The sequence below is a fragment of the Anabrus simplex genome, chromosome 7 (genome assembly GCF_040414725.1).
Source record: "Anabrus simplex isolate iqAnaSimp1 chromosome 7, ASM4041472v1, whole genome shotgun sequence".
Taxonomy (NCBI): Eukaryota; Metazoa; Arthropoda; class Insecta; order Orthoptera; family Tettigoniidae; genus Anabrus; species Anabrus simplex.
In genome coordinates, this window is record NC_090271.1 from 152541518 (window position 1) to 152562233 (window position 20716).

Consider the following 20716-nt stretch of genomic DNA (forward strand, 5'->3'; position numbering starts at 1 on the left):
GTTAACACGCACATTGTCGAAGATGTTCACGTTTATTACAATCCGTTCAATGGCAGTACTAGCCGGTTTGTGCCAGGCATTTTTTCTTCCGTCTTCCGTCTCAATGACATGTTTAACACACATTTCTTAGCACTGAGGGGTAGCTAATTCTATCTCTTCCGGCACCGAGCGAGTTGGCCATGCGGCGTGAAGACATAGAACACTACTCCCACACATGGTTTGGATGTTAGCGAAATGAGCAGCGACTATGACTGTTGACACTTCGCAAATTTCAAAAGTACTTTAATGCATGAGTATCTATTATGAATTGAAACTCAACAGCTTTTTGAAGTGAAAAGATTTTATTTACTTTACATCTCACGACCCAGATAGGTCTTATGGCGATGATGGGATAGGAAAGGGCTAGGAGTGGGAAGGAAGTGACCGTGGCCTTAATTATGGTACAGCCCCAGTATTTGCCTGGTGTGAAAATGGGGAACTACGGAAAACCATCTTCAGGGCTGCCGACAGTGGGGTTCGAACCCACTGTCTCCCGAATGCAAGCTCACACGTGCGTGACCCTAACCGCATGGCCACTTGCTCAGTCAAACTGAAAAGTGGAGCTAAACGGATTTAGATGACGAACATATAACATCAACGTGAAAATAACATTACTTAACACATATGAAGTATTCGTGATGCTTTACCAAACGGTAGGCTGTACCAACTCACTTCCCGTGCTTGCTTTTTTTACTTTATTTCCCAAGTCATTTAAAGTAGTTTTAGGAGTAAGTGTCGAAACAAATGCTTATTTGTCTTTTATCTTGATGCATTTATTGGTAAAAAATTGAAACATTATGACTTGAATGGTGGCAAAGAACATGTAGCAACACAGCTACGATGAAGCAAACTGAACACGAGATCAGCAGCTTCGTTGGGAGAGGAGGAACGACTTGTGACACAATGTTTACAACCCTGTGTGTTGCAAGTGAACACATGCCGCTTAGCCATGGCATGATTCACATCAACGGAATACTTCAGCATGATTTTAATTTATGGCAAAATAGGACAGAATACTCATGCTGCTGTGGAGATGAACGCTAAAAGATTTCCACGAAGAAGAATTCCATATTAGCGTACAATCAATTGGTCACCTTGATCTGCATTTAGTGCTGTTGCCCAGGTGGCAGATAGCCTATCAGTTATTTACCTGCTCTTTTCTTATGATTTCAAACAAGTTGGACATTTATCAAATATCTGTCCTCTTGAATTCCAAATTTGTCTTCATATTACAAATTTTCTGACTTCAGACACCTCCATTCATGTATGTTCATTTACTAAAGTCATTCCACGCCATCTCTCTACTAACTGCTCAGAACATACCGGTTAGTCGAGCAGCTTGTCTTCTCACTCCCAAGTCTTCCAAACATTTATAACATTTTCTTAAAAGTGAATTCTTATCCTCGTCCTGAGATGGTGGAGCCCTTTATAGGCAATTCCCCATTGAAGGTGAGCTTCACGTACATACTAACCCTCCTGCCAATCTTATAACCTTTCCAGAAGGATATATGAAGTACACATAGGGCAGAAAGGACAGACAACTGCTGTGAATGACGTCTATGTACCCGATGAATGCTCAGGCTGAATGTTCTCTCCTCTAGTTTAGTTCTAAGGAATACAAAAATAGGAAATAAACTGGTGTTGTGGAGAACCATGTCTGCCCATGTTTTATCAGCACTTCATTTCATCCCTTCCAGTGAGAGCTCATCTATCTTAGTCCACTGTCTGACCTTTCTAGGTCAATAGCTTCATTTCTTTCTTGTCCCTTCCTATGAGAGGTTGTCTAGCTTTGCCCACAGTCTGACCTCTCTAAGTAAATAGCTACCGAGCAAGTGGCCGTGTGTTTTGGGGCATGTGTCAGCTTGCATTTGGGAGATAGTGGGTTCAAATCCCACTGTCGGTAGCCCTGAAGATGGTTTTATGTGGATTCGTATTTTCACCTTCAGGGTACAAATAAGGGGCAGGAATCGTTGTCATTGAAATAGGCTAAGTTACACTTAGTGTCTTAGTGTTGAATAGTTGTAGAACGTTCATTACGTTTGTTAAGTTTAAAGCATGAAGTTATGCTCTGTACTATTGTCACAAAAATTAAATGCCCTAGTGCTAATTGTTCCTCTGGAATGAGGATATGAGTGTTATTGTCAAAAGCGGGAGATACAACAGCAGACTGCAACCAGTTTAAACACTTGCCCACATACCCCGGCAACCTCATCAGTAGCCACCGCCAGCCATTGCCTTGTAATTCTTCAAAAATCACAAAACAGGACTTTCCTCGAAAATGTTGCAAGCTATGGACCCAAAATTTGCGACATCGTGATCCTCTCACCTAAGATCTATTACTTAATTTAGAGCAATCCAATGTACTTTAAAGATAGGATAATTCAAGTAATTCAGTCATGTTGTCTACAGAAAAGTTGAAGTTTAGAACAGTCTCAATAATTATGTGCAACTAAAAGATGGAATCAATTTTAAAACATTATTACTGATGGCTGAACAGTTAATGAGAAATAAATTTGGAGAGCACCATGGATATGTGTTTCAGAAGCTGACAGACCTTGTGATTGGAAAGGAAAGCGCATTCAGAATGGTATCTCTTTCTTAAAGAATCCTTGTGAGCAGTGTAACTGCAGCTCTGGGATTATCTTCTGTAAGAGTCTGTGCCCAGATCTACCACCTAATTGCCAGAGAACAGAGATCCCAGAGGGAGGCTGCTGCCCTGTCTGTGTTTGTAAGTCCACTGTTTTTCTTATGTACTACTTACTTCAAACTTTATCTTTTTTAACTTATACCAATCATCATCATTGTCATTATCATCGTTATCACCATCATGTTATATTTCCCATAAATGTTCACCCACCCTTCATTCCTTCCTGTATCTTTATGTTTCTGAGCAACACATTTGGGTGATATGCATAAAATGTAGCAAGAAGATTTCAGAGTCTGTCACCAACTTCACACCCCCCCAACAGTCGAATCTCGATCCTTTCTTTTTGAAGCACAAATAAACTCTACATCATGGTGAACGTCCATGCACCAATTAATCAAGGTAACAGGACAGACCCATGAGGAACAGAAATCTTCTGGGAAGAGCTTGTAGATATTCTGTCCAAGATTCCCAAAGAACACACCATTATCCTTCTCAGAGACTTCAATCCTCAGCTTGGAAAAGAAAAGTAGTTCAATAATATTGTTGGAGACTACCTGGCTCACAGGAGGACAAACCACAATGGAGAAAGAGCTGTGCAAGGTGTTCAACCTTATTACGAAGTCAATTGCTCTCAAACACCTTCCTAAGAAACAGAAAACATGGATATCCCCAAATCCCCCTCTCAGTGAATTCCAAATTGACCACTTGCTATTTCTCATAATTCTCGGAGAGAAATCCAGAATTTAAAAGTCTTAAGAAGCGCAAATCTTGACTCTGATCAATATCTCTCAAAGATAAAAATGAAGCTTATTCCAAGATCCACCAAGAGATTTCAGGAAAGAAAGATCAACAGGTTTGATGTGGAAAAATTAAGGACTCAAAGAGAATTCACTCAGAAACTTGAATCACTCACTTGAGCCACAGAATTGGGAACAACTCAAAGAAGCCATAGTTAAAATGGAAAAAGAAACCATCCCACTGACAGAATTGAAGAAGCATCCTTGGTAGACCAATGAATGCGACGATGCCATAAACAAAAGGCTGTGATGGAACAAGTGGAAGAATGGAGTAAACAGAGAGAGGTTCCAGATCGCAAGAGAGCAGGCTGATAAAACCATATGCAGGGTAAAACGAGCATTCCACAAAAATCATTTGGCACAGATAGATCAAAATTTAAAAAATGAAAAACATCTGCGACTTCTACAAAACCTTCAAGCAAAATCTCAGTAAATACACACCACCCAGTCTTCACTAAAGAATTCCAATGGGAAAGCTGCTTACAGAGACAAAAACAACTGTAAGATCCTGGCAAAATACTTTGAGTCCCTCCTCAACTGTAAGGCTCCTATATTAAAATTTTCCTTTCAAGAAAATGTGCCCATTAATCCAGACTCAAGTCCACCAACCAGAGAAGAAATCAGGCAGATCGTTCAATAACTTAAGAACAATAAAGCACCAGGTGAGGACTCAGTAGTTGCCAAGCTTTGGAAGTATGCAGGTGACAAAACAGTTGACAAGGTTATGGATATTGTCCTGGAGATTTGGGAAACAGAGAAACTGCCAAGTGACTGGACATCGGCCCTGATTCACCCCCTGCACAAGAAAGGTGACAAAGTGGACATAAACAACTATCGTGGCATATCACTCCTCTCGATAACATACAAGATTCTTGTGCAAGCACTTCAAACGAGAGCCGAAGCACAGCTAGATCAGCAACTGGGAGAACACCAAGATGGGTTTAGGAAAGGGCGATCATGTTGAGCAAATCATAAATCTAAAATTAATTCTATCGTACATGAAAGTGAGAAGTAAGAAATTTGTAGTGACCTTCATTGACTTCAAGAAGGCTGGATCGAAGTATCCTGATCATGTCCTAAAAGAATTAAGTTTAGATAATAAGACAAGAACAATCATTCAAAAAACCCTGTTGGATACGACCTCCAAAGTGAAATTCAGGGGAGAGATATGGACAGGGATAAGGCAGGGAAATAGGCCACACAACAAATCACTCAACTACAGATGCAAGCAGCAAAAGGCAGGGCTTCAGATTTCATTTGAGAAAACACAGTTCATAACGAACATTTAGTCAGCACCCAGAGAACTGAAGGTGAACAAAGGAAACATAAAAAAGGCAGAGAAATTCAAATACCTGGGTGAGTGGATAGCACCCAATATTCACAAAAAGGAAGCTTTCGTGTCAAGGATCAACAAGATGGGAATGGCTTACCATCAAACCAAAGACACCTACTATAAACGGTCAGTGTCCTTCAAGGCCAAACTCAGGCATTACTGTACCGTTATTCGACTGGAGGTGCTATATGTATCAGAATGCCTTGTGATGAATTAGAAAGGCCTGGTAGAACAACTGGAGGCCAAAGAGAGGAAGATTTTAAGAAAGATCTTGGGCCCGGTCAGAGAACAAGGAGAGTACAGAAGATGAAACAATGATGAACTGTACCTACACGTGGAAAAGATAACGGACAGCATACGCACAAGGAGAATCTCTTTCTATAGCCACTTGACATGAATGAGCTCTGGAAGATTGTCCAATCAAATCTGTGCCTACTTTGTGGGAAGAGGAAGTAAGAGGTGGAAAAAGGCCTACAAGAACTGGGGATCTCACATGAGGACATCTTGGAATGTGACTCTTCGAATAAGAAACTTGGGGAAGTACAGAGTTTTCTGCCAAAACCAAAAATGAAAACCGGCAAGAAGTGAACTGAAGAACGGAGGGATGCTCACCGAAGAAGAATGCAGGAACACTGGGCAAATGTGGTAACTCTTTGTAGGAATCCATCATCGCTGACAAATGACGCACGCATCCCAATCAAAATTTAGGGAATGCAACATTATGCTGAAGACGAGTTGGAGCGTCTTAGAAATCCCAAACAGTCATGAAAACTGAAACCCAAATCTAAGACCAGTTGAGGACTCAATAGTTGCCAAGCTTCGGAAGTATACAGGTGATAAAGCAGATGACAAGCTTCTGGATATCATCTGGGAAATTTGGGCAACAGAGAAACTGCCAAGTGGCTGGACATCGGCCCTGTTTCACCCCCTGCACAACTAGGACAGGAACAGATATGCAGACATGTCATTGACTGATACTCGGCTCACAAGAGAACCAACAAGAATGGTCAACGTATGAGGACCAATATGGCAAATTAAAACTCATCCAAACATCTCTAAAAGTAGATATAAATATGCATATGTATGTAATATAAATCTGTTACCATGAATATTGGATGTACTCTTTCACAGAGGTGCGTAAGAAATTATCAAAACATTTTATGGTAGCATATTAGTGCATAAACAGCACAAGTCATTTAGCAAAATATAAGCCCTCATTTCAGAAAGCATTGGAGGCAAACAATCTGCTAAGCTCCTTAGACTTTTCTAAGAGCAAAAGCATTTCCAGTTTTATGGATATAAATCATATTACCTGTTTACTTAGAATTCTCAATAAAAGCAATTACATTAGAACTTCTCATAAAAGACACCTCTGACTAGCAGACATCTCTAAACAGACAATTTTTAATTCTCTTCCAGCTGGGCTGAGTGGCTCAGATTGTTGAGGTGCTGTCCTTCTGACCCCAACTTGGCAGGTTCAATCCTGGCTCAGCCCGGTGGTATTTGAAGGTGCTCAAATACGTCAGCCTTGTGTCTGTAGATTTACTGGTATGTAAAATAACTCCTGTGGGACTAAATTCCGGCACCTCAATGTCTCCGAAAACCATAAAAGTAGTTACTGGGACGTAAAGCAAACAACAATTTTTATTATTATTAATTCTCCTCCAGTAGTTTTACTGCTTTATTGACTGAATCAACTACTTCCCACACTAGTTGGTAGCTGTTAAGACAAAGTAGAACAATATATATATCGAGCTCGATAGCTGCAGTCGCTTAAATGCGGCCAGTATCCAGTAATCGGGAGATAGTGGGTTCGAACCCCATTGTCGGCAGTCCTGAAGATGGTTTTCCGTGGTTTTCCATTTTCCCACCAGGAAAATGCTGGGGCTGTACCTTATTTAAGGCCACGGCCATTTCCTTCCCATTTCTAGACCTTTCCTATCTAATCGTCGCCATAAGACCTATCTATGTTGGTGCGACGTAAAGCAAATAGCAAAAAAAAAAAAAAAAAAAAAAAAAGGTAGAACAATATTGGAATAAGATATGATTAAAATTATGTTGGTACAGGTAGGTGAGATATTATTACGGTTACAGATTCTTGAATGGCAATGATTAGCATTTTCTCAGTGCTCTTCATAAATAGAATTTACCGGGCGAGTTGGCCGTGCACGTAGAGGCGCGCGGCTGTGAGCTTGCATCCGGGAGATAGTAGGTTCGAATCCCACTGTCAGCAGCCCTGAAAATGGTTTTCCGTGGTTTCCCATTTTCACACCAGGCAAATGCTGGGGCTGTACCTTAATTAAGGCCACGGCCGCTTCCTTCCAACTCCTAGGCCTTTCCTATCCCATCGTCGCCATAAGACCTATCTGTGTCGGTGCGACGTAAAGCCCCTAGCAAAAAAAAAAAAAAAAAATAGAAGTTATTTATTTGTTTGTGTATTTTATTTATTTATTTATTTATTTATTTATTTATTTATTTATTTATTTATTTATTTATAACGTCAGAAAGGAGGCTGGTATCATCTCTCAAGCTCCAATCATTAGACGTATAACTTTGATGTCATCATGTTTTATTTATTCTTTTAGAATGGTTTATTTGGCTTGTAGATATTTATTTTTTTTCTAAGTAGACTTATTAGGGTTGGCCTAAGTGATGTTCAATTTTTATGGTCAAGTCGATAATAAAGCCTTTCGTTCTGTCTGTATATGCTATCATGTTGATTACTGTGCGCATGGTTGCCACATAAGCAAGAAATCTATAAGGGACATTTCTAACCTTATAGATATACCCACATCGACTGTCCATTATGTAATTGTAAAGTAAAAATGTGAAGACACAACCACAACACACCAAAGAATTTCAAAGTGCTACTCAAAGTACAGCCAGTCCCATGAATGTCCATCGGGATTTAAAAAGAATATGGTGTCATGGTCCAGCAGAAGCTAAATATTTCCCTTCTTAATAAAAAGCGCTGCCTGGCATGGTATAAATAGCAACACCACTGGACACTGGGACAGTGGAAACAGGTAATTTAGAGTGATGAATCACTTTATAAATTGTAGGAGGATTTGCGCATAGAGAATGCTCGTGGAACGCTATCCACTTGAATGTTCAGTGTTAACAGTGAAGTTTGGATTAGGTGGCATTCTGGTGCAGGAATGTTGCTCATGGCATGGGCTTGACCCTTTTGTAGGACTGCATGGCACTGTAAACGCAGAACGATATCAATACATTTTGAATACTTTCATATATATTGCCAACAAAATAAAGGCATTAACACAATATATGCAATATACGCAATTTGCAACAAAATGAAGGCGTTAACACAATATTATGCAATATACACAATATACGTAATCTCACATAAGGTGAAACCACAAACAATTTTAGTTGAACCATTTTAATTAGAACTATGTAATTTTATTGGAGGAAGTTTTAGTCTAGGACAAGAAATGTTTTAGTATGATCACTGACAGTGCTCCATTAATATGTTTTATTAATGTATCAATGTATTTTTCACATATGTACCAAGTTTTAATAATTATGCTACAAGGCTAATCTTCTAGCTTCTCTTTTAATATTATTTGTACTTTTGAAGATTATATTTTAGGCTGAAGATGCCCTAAATTAGGGGTGAAACATGTCCTGAATAAGTGTTATTATGTTTATGTAACCACTTATAAGTGGATGTAAAGTATTGAACAGGTGGTTTAATAAATACCTTCATTGTTTTTGAATTATAATTGGCTTTATGTCGCACAAACAAATAGGTCTTATGGTGATGGAAAGGGCTAGGAGTGGGAAGGAAGCAGATGTGGTCTTCATTAAGGTACAGCCCCAGCATATGCCTGGTGTGAAAATGGGAAACCATGGAAAGTCATATTCAGGGCTGCTGACAGTGGGGTTTGAACCCACTATCTCCCAAATGCAAGCTCACAGCTGCGTGCTCCTAACCATATAGCCAACTCGCTTGGTAAAAAGCAAAATGCTTAGCCTTATGTTTTGTAAGTATTTTACTGTACAGTGCAAAGATGTCATTATTATTGTAAAACATCGTGTAATAACATTCTGTTATGCAAAATTAGTTTTTACAGTATTCTAAGCCTTTTCCGTGTAATGGATACTTCTTAATAACTGACATTTTTACGTTCAATGCTGGTGTCCATTATAAGGAAGTTCCACTGTACTACATTTTTATCCATACCACCCAATGTGCTGTTTCACTGAACTCCCTGTAATATAAGTAGGCTTTCTTTCTTTCTTTCTTTCTTTCTTTCTTTCTTTCTTTCTTTCTTTCTTTCTTTGCAACACTGGTAGTTTAAAGTACAGGAACTATTTAGAGCCCAAAAGAATCACCCATGAACAGTTATTTAAAGTAACAAAACAACTTGATTATCAACCCCAGATGATCTTGATATTGTCCAGTGCAGACATCACAGTCACACATTACCAGACAGGCATTATATGCGTCCTTAGGACTCATAGCTTGTGAAACATGAGGTAATAATTGGGTCCCAGAAAAGCTTGATACTGGTATCTTTCCTGTTTAATATGTTGTTCTTCTTTTTTGTGACCTCTCCTCACATCGCTCCATGCTCAGGATATCATTTCCACACTGGGAACATATACCACTTTACGATATACCAATGAGTTTTGAATCGGAGATCACGGTTGTACACAAGATGTTTTAATTTCAAAAAGACACTTCCTGCAGTGCTGATTTGGCTTTTGATTTCTATATCCAGTTCCCATTCTTATGTTAGTCAGCATCCAAGGTACTTGGAAATGTGACATCATGTCAATGGCAATCTCTTGTGGTCAGTTATTCTAATTTTCCAATCCAGACAGTATTAGGTACAGGTGTACAAAGTCTAAGGAGTCTTGGTGGCAGTAGTTGTGGTGATGATTGTTTTAAAGGGAAGTACAACTAGACAACCATCTTCTCGTAACTTTAATCAGAAGATGAATGAAGGTATCAGCAAATTAAAGAAAAGGGCCATGAAGTGCCTGACAATGAAACCCTACTTCGGCCTCAGAATCCTAATATCTTTACGGTTGGACGAGGACAAGAGTTGACCCAGGAAGGTTGAAAACAAAAGATGAAAATGAAGAGGCTGGCATAAGTAAATGGAAGAAATGCCAGACCCAGAGGCCCCATATTATTGAGTCCTCAGTTTCCCTACTACTCATTGTGTTCTGTTTTAAGAAGTGTCAGTACTGTCCCTCAACATCCTTCAATAGATGATAAGAGTACAAGGTGTTGATAATCTTGTTGTTTAGATCCTTAATGGAACACCACCATCACCACCACCATTAATGTTGAACACTAAGAACACACTGGGGCAAAAATGATGCAGTAGGTTGGTAGGTTTAGTCATACACTTCATGTAATGGTTGAAATTTTAATGGTCTTCTAACAAGAACATTTTTCTGGCAGAAAATAATCATTATAATTTTTTCAAAGAAGACATTGAATTTATTGCATACTACTTTATTCTTCTTCTTCTTCTTCTTCTTCTTGCGTTCCGGCCTTCTAAGGACCACGTTACAATTTCAATTGTTCCTCCTTAGTTCTTTCCTTTTCTTCCAGTATTCTTTCATTGTTTCACTGTGTTTCTTTTTCCTGTCTTCAGTCCACTTTGTGCCTGTTTTCTTTTCCTTCCTCCCTTGGAATCCTTCCATTTGTAAGACTTTCTTCCTAAAAATCTTTCTTTCCAATAATTCTTCTTCTCGTATGTTGTTCCTTTCCAGGTCTTTCTTGACTTCTTGAATCCAGGTGGTAGTTGATTTCTTTTCCCAACTACTTTATTATTATTATTATTATTATTATTATTATTATTATTATTATTATTATTATTATTATTATTATTATTATTTCAGTGAAATCACTAAATTATGTTTTAACTATCCATAATGTTGCTTAAGCACTTGTACAGTCTTCATGAGACTTATATATTTTATTTCCAGCGGAACCTCCTAATGGCTGTATAACAATGGCTGGTACGATCATACAAAATGGACAACAATGGGAAGATGATTCTTGTACACACTGTACCTGTGTAAAGGGCAAACGGAGGTGCACAGCTTACATGTGTGAAGTGACATGTCTGAAACCTCGCAAGGAACCTGGACAGTGCTGCCCTATTTGTGATGGTATGATATTCTTTCCAATGTCTAATCAATTTAGGGATGAAATTCAGGGCATAAACCAAGTTATCTCAGAGTACTTGAGTACTACTGTGAACAGTAATAATATTTCTAAGTTCAGAAATATGTTTGAATCTGCAAACCCCTTTGCCATGTACAAATAACTAAAGTACTTTTAAGTGTTGGCCAGGAACAAAAAAGTACCCAATCAAGTCATGTAAATTAACAATGCAATAATATACCTCTACATATTCATAAAACATACACCACTGCAAATCATGAGTGTACATGAATAATTTTTTCCAGCAGTACATGCTTTTCCACATTGCCATTATTCTAACAAAGTGAATGAAATTCATTAATGAATTATTTAAGTATGGTACCATAATCATTCTTATCTTCTGTCATCTTCATAACTAAAATTGTGATGACCATATGTCTGTACATTGATTATTTTGGCAAAGTTTTCTTGTAGTTATCTGTTTCAGGTGTAATAACTTGGTAGGTTAGGTGTCTGTTTCATTTCTTATGACTGAAAACTATTGGACATATGTCAACCAAACATATTTAGAATCCACCTAGTCAGAGGTAGGTTTTAGGGTTCATACCATTTCAAAATCCCTGAATAGACCGGGGTTTTACAGGAAGACCAAAACAGTGATTTTACTCTTCTTCAAAATATTTGTTATCATCCCTAATGAGAATCCATTTCTAAAACATTTTTCTCATGTACACTTTTTCAATATGAGGAATAATAAGGGAGATATTATTAATGGAATGTTTTACAGTCTGAGTCCTAGCAAATTTTGTAGTGCTGCTGTAAATAAGGATGACAGAGTGACTATTTGAACATAGTTACATCGTCTGCATGTTTCCACTCGTTTACACTGAATCCAGGATCTGTCAGCCACTGCATCACTTGGAAGTTAAGCACTACTGTGCGAGAGCTTGAAGGCTACTATTTGTTCTTGTGGTGCTCAAAGACTGATGTTATTATAGTACTGTGTTTTAAGCATTTTTCCTTACTTCTTTGGTTAAGGCTTTTATTCACTGTACCATTTGGTGGCTTGGGGCTCGAATCTTGATGGCTGTTTGGCTGTTTTCAGTGCAGTAATTTCACATGGTTCCCCATAATCCAGAAAGATACTTGGGTAGTACCTTGTTTCGAGTACCAAATTACCTGACCTAGCCCTACACCCAAGGAATAACAGCACATACTTCCACACATACGAAAATAACATAGGTTGCCAACCAGTTTCAACACTCGTAACTTGCTGGAAAAGAGCAAATCTCAGTCAGTACTCTTCAAGTGTCAAGAGAACAAGACTTGCTCGAAGGTCTGAGAGCCATTTAGATAGAGTGGCATGACTCTGTGAGCAAAGTCAGCACAAGTCAGTTGCTGAGCTGCAGAGAGCGAATACCAGAGGAATACCAGACTGAAAATCAAAGCCAGGAGCATACTGGGCCTTTCCAGGGGTGACTAATTTTTTTGTCCGGTGAACTTATAACTTCTTATATTTTGTAAAATCTCTTCTAGCATATCAATTAAGTGTTTTATAATATGATAATATCCATACTTTTATTTTAATCATTATAACACAGTTACAAATTTATTATAAAAATACAAGTGTTTTAAAAATTCACTATATTTTATTGGAAATTGAAACAGCACAAAAATATTACACTGGGTTGTTTTCTAGGATAATGTAGACTATACTTAAGTTCATTTTCAAATGGACATCATTCTAAAATTTTCAATGTTCTTCACATGTGAACTTATGCTATACAGGAAATCTGAGAAAATTAACAAACTTCAAAATCAAGAGGTGTTTTAACAAAAATGGGGATGGCAGATAAGTTTACACTAATCTGGCTTTTTATTCCATTAAAATGCTATTTTAGTCACTTTCCAGGTAGTCTAGGCAGGTCAGTTTCCTATGGTTTCCACACGTACTTCTTGTAGATCACATAGGTTTGGTAGCATTTGTTCCCAGTTCTGGGGCATAGTGCACATCTCTTTAGATTCTTTGCACCTTCATCTGTTTGAAATTCTTCAGGGATTTGATTCACTTCTGTCAGGATATGCATTATTTCTGATCTTGGCTTATGGCTAAAATTTCGAGGCTGCAAATGAGACGTCGTGTAAGGAAGGGCCAGTTTCTTGGCAAGTTGTTGCAGGAACTGCCACCTTTCAAGATGCTTGTCTTTGTTGTTCCAAGCATAGACAACTAATGAATTTATAGTTATGACATCCATAAGATGGAAGAATGCTGTTAGGGGGACATCTGTTGGATTTTCTTCCCACAGAATGTGTTTCTTCAGATACAAAGTGAGAAAAATTTACTCATACGTAAACGGTCACGGTGTGTCGTGATAACCCACAAACAACTTTCCTTGATAACTTGTAAGTTCAAACTGACTGGTGACTACTGTATTGTGTAGAGGGATGAGAGTTAGAAAGGTAATGAGGGAGGGGGCTGCAGAGTCACCATTGGTGGTGATGGTTGGGCTAACTGAAATACAAACATGTGGATCATAGTGACCCACCGTGACCATTCTCAGGTGAACAAAGAATATTAAACATTAAAATACAATGTTTATTTCAAACACTTCTGAAAAAAAACCCATGAACCAACAGTTTTACAAAGGTAATGAATTCCATCCATAACAGTACATGTTTATTTTAATTACAAATCCTTCACAAAGGGGTAGGGGGAAAGGGGAGACTTTTAAACCAGTTAATATAACTTAATTTAAAATTAAATTTTGTTTGTAGAATGGCCACCTCACTGCCCTCCCATGAACTGCACAGATGAGTGTCCTTCAGGCTTTGTTCCTGATGAGAATGGGTGCAACACCTGCCGCTGTAAGCCTGCTGTTGCTACTGGTGAGTGATACTGAATATTATATTACTGAGATAATTGAACAGAGCATTATTTAAAAGGTTTAATGTGTCCTACTAAAGTCCTTTATTAGGAGACTGGAATACAGCTGTTTATATTTTCAAAAATGTTAAGTCAGATACATAAGTATCTTTTCATACAGTATAATAAAAATATAGGCCTGCATCAGTATGACACATGCAAAAAGAAACAGTAATTTTTGGAACAAAGAGCCTGAAGAATTGTCAAAAATATATAACAAACTACCTCATGGAATAAAGTTTCGTTCAGCTATTGATAAATTTAAACTTAAATTAAATTCTTGTCAGTCCTGCCTGATTTAAAACATTTTTCTGTAAATGACTAAATAAAAGCGTGTAACTAGTTTTGTCATTAGTTAAACTATAATTTAGAACCTTCCTATTTTGCCGAAGTTTTTGTGTAAATTATTATTGTTATTATTATTATTATTATTAGTTAGTAGTAGTAGTAGTAGTAGTAGTAGTAGTAGTAGTAGTAGTAGTTTTTATTTTAAATTGCATTGTTTCTTATTAATTGAGTTCTGAGTGAGTGAGTGAGTGAAGTTTGACTTTGTGAAGTAGCCAGGAGTGGGTAATTATTCCTTGTGTATAACTGTGTATTGAATGTTGTTTGTATACGGATCTCACAAACATATTTTCGCTGCCGAAAGAAACTACAACAATAACAACAGAAATTTAACAATGGTAGTGACCGGATTCTTCTAGAATAGTGGACAAGTGGATTCAGAGTGATAGAAAGAAGCAATAAAGCTTTGTGTTCCCTCTATTCGAAAATAGTTGTATCCCGCACATTTAATGTAAAGCACCATTTTGAGACGAATCATTCAAATGTTCGTTACATGCCAAATTAAGAATGAAGAGAGCTCGTTTCACAAAAAAATCGAACAATACACAAAACAAACTAGTTGTTTTGTATCATCTTTCAGGCCAAGGAATAATATCAGTGCGACTGTTTCCATCTGTCTCACTGCTCAGTACAGCATAGGAAACCGCTTTCTGATGGTGAGTTCTTGGAAGAGACTTTTTTATTGATATCCAACACATTATTTTAAGACTTTCCTAACAAACAACAAATAATTAACAGAGTTAAAAAAATGCCAGGAGCAATTGAAAGCAAAGATAGCTGTTTTTGTCCAATTTCCTTGTTGAAATGTGGTGAGGGAGGAATTACTTACGGGGAAAGATATGATGAACGAAGTGAAGCAAGAACTTGTATTAAAAATGGGGTTTTACATACATAATATTGTGTCTGGGGAAACTGATATTGCCCCAAGTATGGTGGGTATTCATAATGGGTTTGTGAGATTTCTTAAAGAAAAATTAAAAAACCCTATTTTACAGTTTCATGGTATGTTACACCAGGAAGCCCTATGTGCGAAAGAGGTAGGCAGTCATGTGAAAGAGTAGGTACTCTCAGGGTAGCCAAAATTGTGAACTTCATACGTGCACGTGCTCTAAATAATCGCCAGTTCTCCAAAATTTACACGAAATGGAATCTCACTATGGTGCACTTGTAATGTACAATAATATTTGCTTGCTGAGTCATGGGCAAGTACTCCAGAGGCTTGTCGAGCTCTTGGATGAAATTCACTTCATGGTAGAAAAGCAGGAAGAATTCCCAGAACATACGGACCATATTTGGCTGTGTGTTTGAATGTTCCTCCATGATTTTACAGCAGTACAAAATTATATAAATAAGGAACTGCAAGGAAAGGGGCATACTACAGATAGATTGTTTGAGATCATAAAATCATTCCGGAGAAAATTTGAAGTATTCTTCAGGGATTTTGAAACAGACATTTAAGTAATTTCCTTCACTTAAAGTACAAATTAAATTTATGTTAAATTTTTCAGATCAGTTAACTTTTGAAGAAACAAAAAGTATTTGTAAGAAGTATTTGGACATCTCACAAAAGTCAAAACGAATAGTTTCCTAGAGATTTTCCCAATTTTGAAAAAATTGGAGAAAACATTTCGTACTTTGGTTTCTCCTCCGATATCCTGATGTTAATTCGGCTTCTGAACTGCTTTCTATTGTTGATCACATCTATCGTAAGTCTCATTTCGTCTGCATCTCTCTTGACCTGTTCATGAGTGACATTAAGGTGACATTTTTATTGACCATTTAGAAATAGAGTTGATTGAATTTCAAGAAAGCAGTACATGGGTGAACAAATTCATACAACTTGGTGAAGCATTGGTGAAAATTGAGTGTGCTGTTAATGGTGAATACTCTCTTCAGAAGCCAGAGAACTTAATACTTGAACAGTGGAACAGCCTTCCACAAAAGTTTTTGGCTTGCTACCGTGCTACTTACTTTGTTTGGGTCATCGTACACCTGCGAGCAGCTATTTTCTACAATGAACTTTGTGAAGTCAACAGTTATAAACAGTTTTGTTTCAGACCTAAGTGCTTCTTGTGTGTTGCTGAAGACAACACATTATGAACCTAACATAAATGACATGGCTACTAAGATTCAGCAACAAGTTTCACGCTAAATTTGAGAACGATATTTCACTTAAAGTCCATTGGCAATATTAGTATTTTTATTGTTATATCTAATAATATTCTCACATCCTGTTTCTGATTTCTAGAAACTTCAATTTTTTCGTCCAGGAAACACCCAATGATTACTGTTTGCCTGTTCAAGACGAGCTTTATTTTTCCTCCAATCATGTATGCAACTCTTGTCCACATTGTACTTTTTTCCTACAGCATGTTTACCAGTTGGCTCTGTCTCTTCAAAAATGTGTAGCTTTTCTTTAGCTGTGAATGACCTGTAACAAAAACTCACACCAGCCATCCTAATCATATTCTACTACTTAAAGTAATGCCATGCAAATAATGCATTATGTACGCACTATGCTTGTGGCAGGAATGGAGGTACTAAGAGATTGGGTGGAAAAATATTAATTTCCAGTTTTCTGTATGTCAGGAGCACTATATCAACCCTGATGCAAATAATACCTGTACCCTAATTTTTTCCCTCAAAATTTTGAAAAAATATGTGGGGATTATTCACATGAATGTGGTATGTATTCAGTCGTATTAATATCCATGCTTTTACTTAACAATTTGAGAACACAAAATATTGATTATGAATCTGTTCTGAGAAATTAAAACCTGTTTCTTTAACTTTAGTAATGTAATTATATACAGGGTCTCTCTTATAAACACAGGGTGTTTGTACTCTGCGCTACAGCAGCTGCCTCAGCCCAACTTACGTTACGTGCGGCCGCCCTGCTTTAGGCGTGTATACAATCTTATATGAAATCTTACCTTATAAAAGATGCTGAAGTGTCATACTTAATAATGAGGGATTTCATAAACACCATTAGGATTTTCTGCACGCCAGTAGTGAGAGTTATAACTATTCATACGACCATTACAATGAAACCAAGCCTCGCCCGAAAAGAACACAAACTGTGAGTCGAATAACCGATCATTCAATGATGCAAGGTTTTAAACAGTGGGCCCGTGTAAATCTGAACGGTTTGACGTGTAACAGCTTTGTAGCTCTGTGTGCAGAAGAAATGGAAACCCCTACTTGTTGTGCTAATTTTGTGAGTGATTAATTCAGTGACTGTTCAAGATTCGTACCAATGTCATCTAGCTTTTCCTCTGTTAAAACTGTTTGTGTGCGGGCATGTTTTTTTATTGAGCACTGATCCACTGGTTTCAAATTTATTTACAATTTCATGAATCTGTGCTCATGAAGTTGGCACTTCACCAGGAAATTGCTGAACAAATGCATCACGTACCCGTCGAGCCGACTCGTACTTAAAATAACTTTTACATATGAAAATACAATATGGCAGTGGGAACTGTCTCACCATGTTAACAGCTGAGGTTCAGACTGGCTATTGATGCACACTCCTTGCAAGGTCAAGAACTATGCACGCGCCTCCCTACAGCTGCTTGTGTCTCGGAGAGTAGAAACGCCGCTGGATGGTCTGTGTTTATAAGAGAGACCCTGTACGTGTAACTTAAGGCCGCTCTTTAATTTAATTTTTAATATTTATTCTAGGAAAATGTTCTCTGGACTGCCCTGGTGGGTTTTTACTTGACCGTCATGGAAACAAGCTCTGTAAATGTGCAACTTTAGAAGATTGTCCACCACTTATAAACTGTAAGAAGAATTGTTCGCATGGCTATCGTTTAAATAAGGCAGGATGTCCAACATGTCGCTGCAATCAGTGTCGACCACTGCTACCACAGGAATGTAGCAAAAGTTGCCTATTTGGATACCATACCAATGATAAAGGATGTCAAATCTGTAAATGTAAAGGTGAGACTCACTCATTATTTTGTGTATTAATGGAATTAAATCTCCTACTATTGGTCCGTTGAACTGTGATAAAATTGTTTATATTTCAATTGCAGCTTCACCTGACCAGACTGTTCCATCTACTACACCATTATTGTCAACAGACTGCAGAACATCAGGTATTAAGTTCTTATATCCTATCATATAACATGAGGTAAGAGAAGCTGTTTGCTATCATACTGTGGTGAGATTGCTCTGTTATCTTACTGTTCTGAGGGGCCCGATTATCAATATAGTGGTAGTGAGGGTGTTCAAGAATAATTCAGAAACCCTCAGCTATCGTCGTAGGTACATACGAAGCAGAGATAAAATAGTATACAATATTAGTTGATAGCTCAAACATATACGTGGTAGAAGAAGCAGCACGATATAATAATGATAATAATAAGAATAATAATTTACAGCAGAATTTGCGCAGTGAGAAGGAATAGGACCAAAAGAAGGTGACAGGAACAAGAAAATCTCGAATTTAACAAAGCAAACAGGATATGTATTTAACAGATAATAAAAATAGTAAACATTTTTCAACAAGTTTAGTAAATCGCAGACAAGAGTTTGCTAGACTGAAATATATAGAGGAAACCTTGAAAGACAAGGAAAATGTGCCACATTTACAATATAAAAGATCAAAACCGTATGAATAAGTATAAAGGGTACAATGAAGAATAATATAAGTCGATATAGAGGAAGCAACCTGAAAGAAAAAGTGAAAAGAAGGAAAAAGGATAAAAATGAAGTAGGGATTGAACGGGGAAAGGGATTCTCTTCGCCGGGTGAAGTTACGCTGCCGAATGTGTTAAATAAACATTATACCAAAAGGTAACGATGGTCCAAGGAAATAGATATTGTGATTTCAAAATTCCATTGTCCGTAGTACAGTTCGTGTTTGAAAGGTTTTAGTCGAAATAATGTCTTGCATATATATTTGATGCCGTAATAAGCTGGCCAAAGTAATGTCCAAATAACATTATGATAAAACTTGCTCACCGGATAAACTGAAGAAAATAACAGTCCAGATGGTAAATGACAATATCGAACGTAGCAGTAGTATGGCTGCTTCCACCACTCCGTAACGAAGCCAGACTCAATATTTTGAACGGTGGAGCGAGATTATATAATCGTACAGAAACATCGAGAAGAATAGAGAAGTTGAAAACCAGCATATTCCAGAAACGTCATAATCACGTGTCCAATAGAGGTTAGCGCAAGCACACTCACAGGTAGAGGAGGCGGTGCGTGGAGAAGAAGATGACGTCAGGATCACGTGATGAACAGAGTAGGCAGGCGACAGGTGAGCATAGAAGAAGAGTGAATGAAGCAGTGGCGGCGTGATCGGCGAAAACCAGCATGCGAAGGTAGGATGTATACGTAGCGGTAGCGGAGATCGTAACATATTCCCCAGGGGCCGGCGAAAGCGGAGCGTCGACGCTGATGCATAGACGATAGCGTAGCGGTCTTCACAAGGGGCGCCAACTTGGAAGAGCGAAGATCGTGCACTAGAAGGAGAAAGCAGACTGGCGAGAAATGGTGTACCCAAACGAAGAAAAAGGGGAGAGGGGAAAAGGGTGGGGGAAGAAAGAAGGGTGAGGAAGGTGAAGAGATGGACCGGTCCAAAGAGAGAGAGGGAGAGAAGAAGAAAGCAAAAGGAAAGGAAGGAGATGAATAAAGCAATGATAGAAACGTTACATAAGTAGTACAATATAAGGTATACAATATAAATATATATATATATATGTGGCACAAAATACAAAATATAAATATATATATTTATATATAATTAAGAATTCGTAGGTTTCCATAAAAAAGAAAAGTAAATGTTTTAGGCTCTCATGGGGAGGAGTCATTATGGAGTGGTGGAGACCAGAATCTGATGAGCAAGAGATATAGAAGAAAAAGGTCCGAAACCCTAGGACCCAAAAAAAAAAAAAAAAAAAAAAAAAGGGAAAATATTAAATAACCAAACAGTACTAGGACCAAACAAAAAATGAGCCCCAGAAAAAAGGGGTGAGAAACAAAACACACCGGGAAGGAAATCTTTCCCCAAAAAAGGAAGGGAAGGGGAAAAGGAGGGCGAGTAAGAAAAGAAAAAAATATATTAATTACCAGAAGTGGGAGGATAGAAATATTTTAACTGAGAAATGTGAACACGTTTGACATCAACAGGATCAGAAGTAGACTGTAAGAGGGCATTAGCAGGGGTAGGCAAGGAAATAATGCGAAATGGGCCTGTCCACCGGGAAGCTAATTTAGCAGAAAACTGATCACTAGCAGAACTTTGGGGGTGATTACGTAAGAGAACCAAGTCACCAAGTTTAAAGGTGGAGGGTCGATGACGGGAATCATGAGTTTTCTTGGAGAGGAGTTGAGCAACTCGAAGATGAGAAAGAGCTTCGGTCCAAAGAGACTCAAGAGATTTAGAATCATCAGAATCTAAAAGGGGGTGAAGATCCCAAGTAAGTGACAAGGGGGTGCGAAGATCGCAACCCAAAAACAATTTAGCAGG

At 38.0% G+C, this 20716-nt stretch overlaps 1 protein-coding gene across 1 annotated transcript in view; it reads left to right on the top strand.

Moving 5' to 3' along the window:
- The window catches only part of LOC136877746 (cysteine-rich motor neuron 1 protein), a 104757-nt gene that overhangs the window by 40220 nt on the left and 43821 nt on the right, over positions 1-20716 (top strand). The window contains exons 5-9 of the mRNA XM_068228731.1: positions 2582-2767; positions 10784-10969; positions 13740-13850; positions 17914-18174; positions 18270-18332. Coding sequence (XP_068084832.1) covers positions 2582-2767; positions 10784-10969; positions 13740-13850; positions 17914-18174; positions 18270-18332 — 807 coding nt within the window. The remainder of the gene's footprint in view (positions 1-2581; positions 2768-10783; positions 10970-13739; positions 13851-17913; positions 18175-18269; positions 18333-20716) is intronic.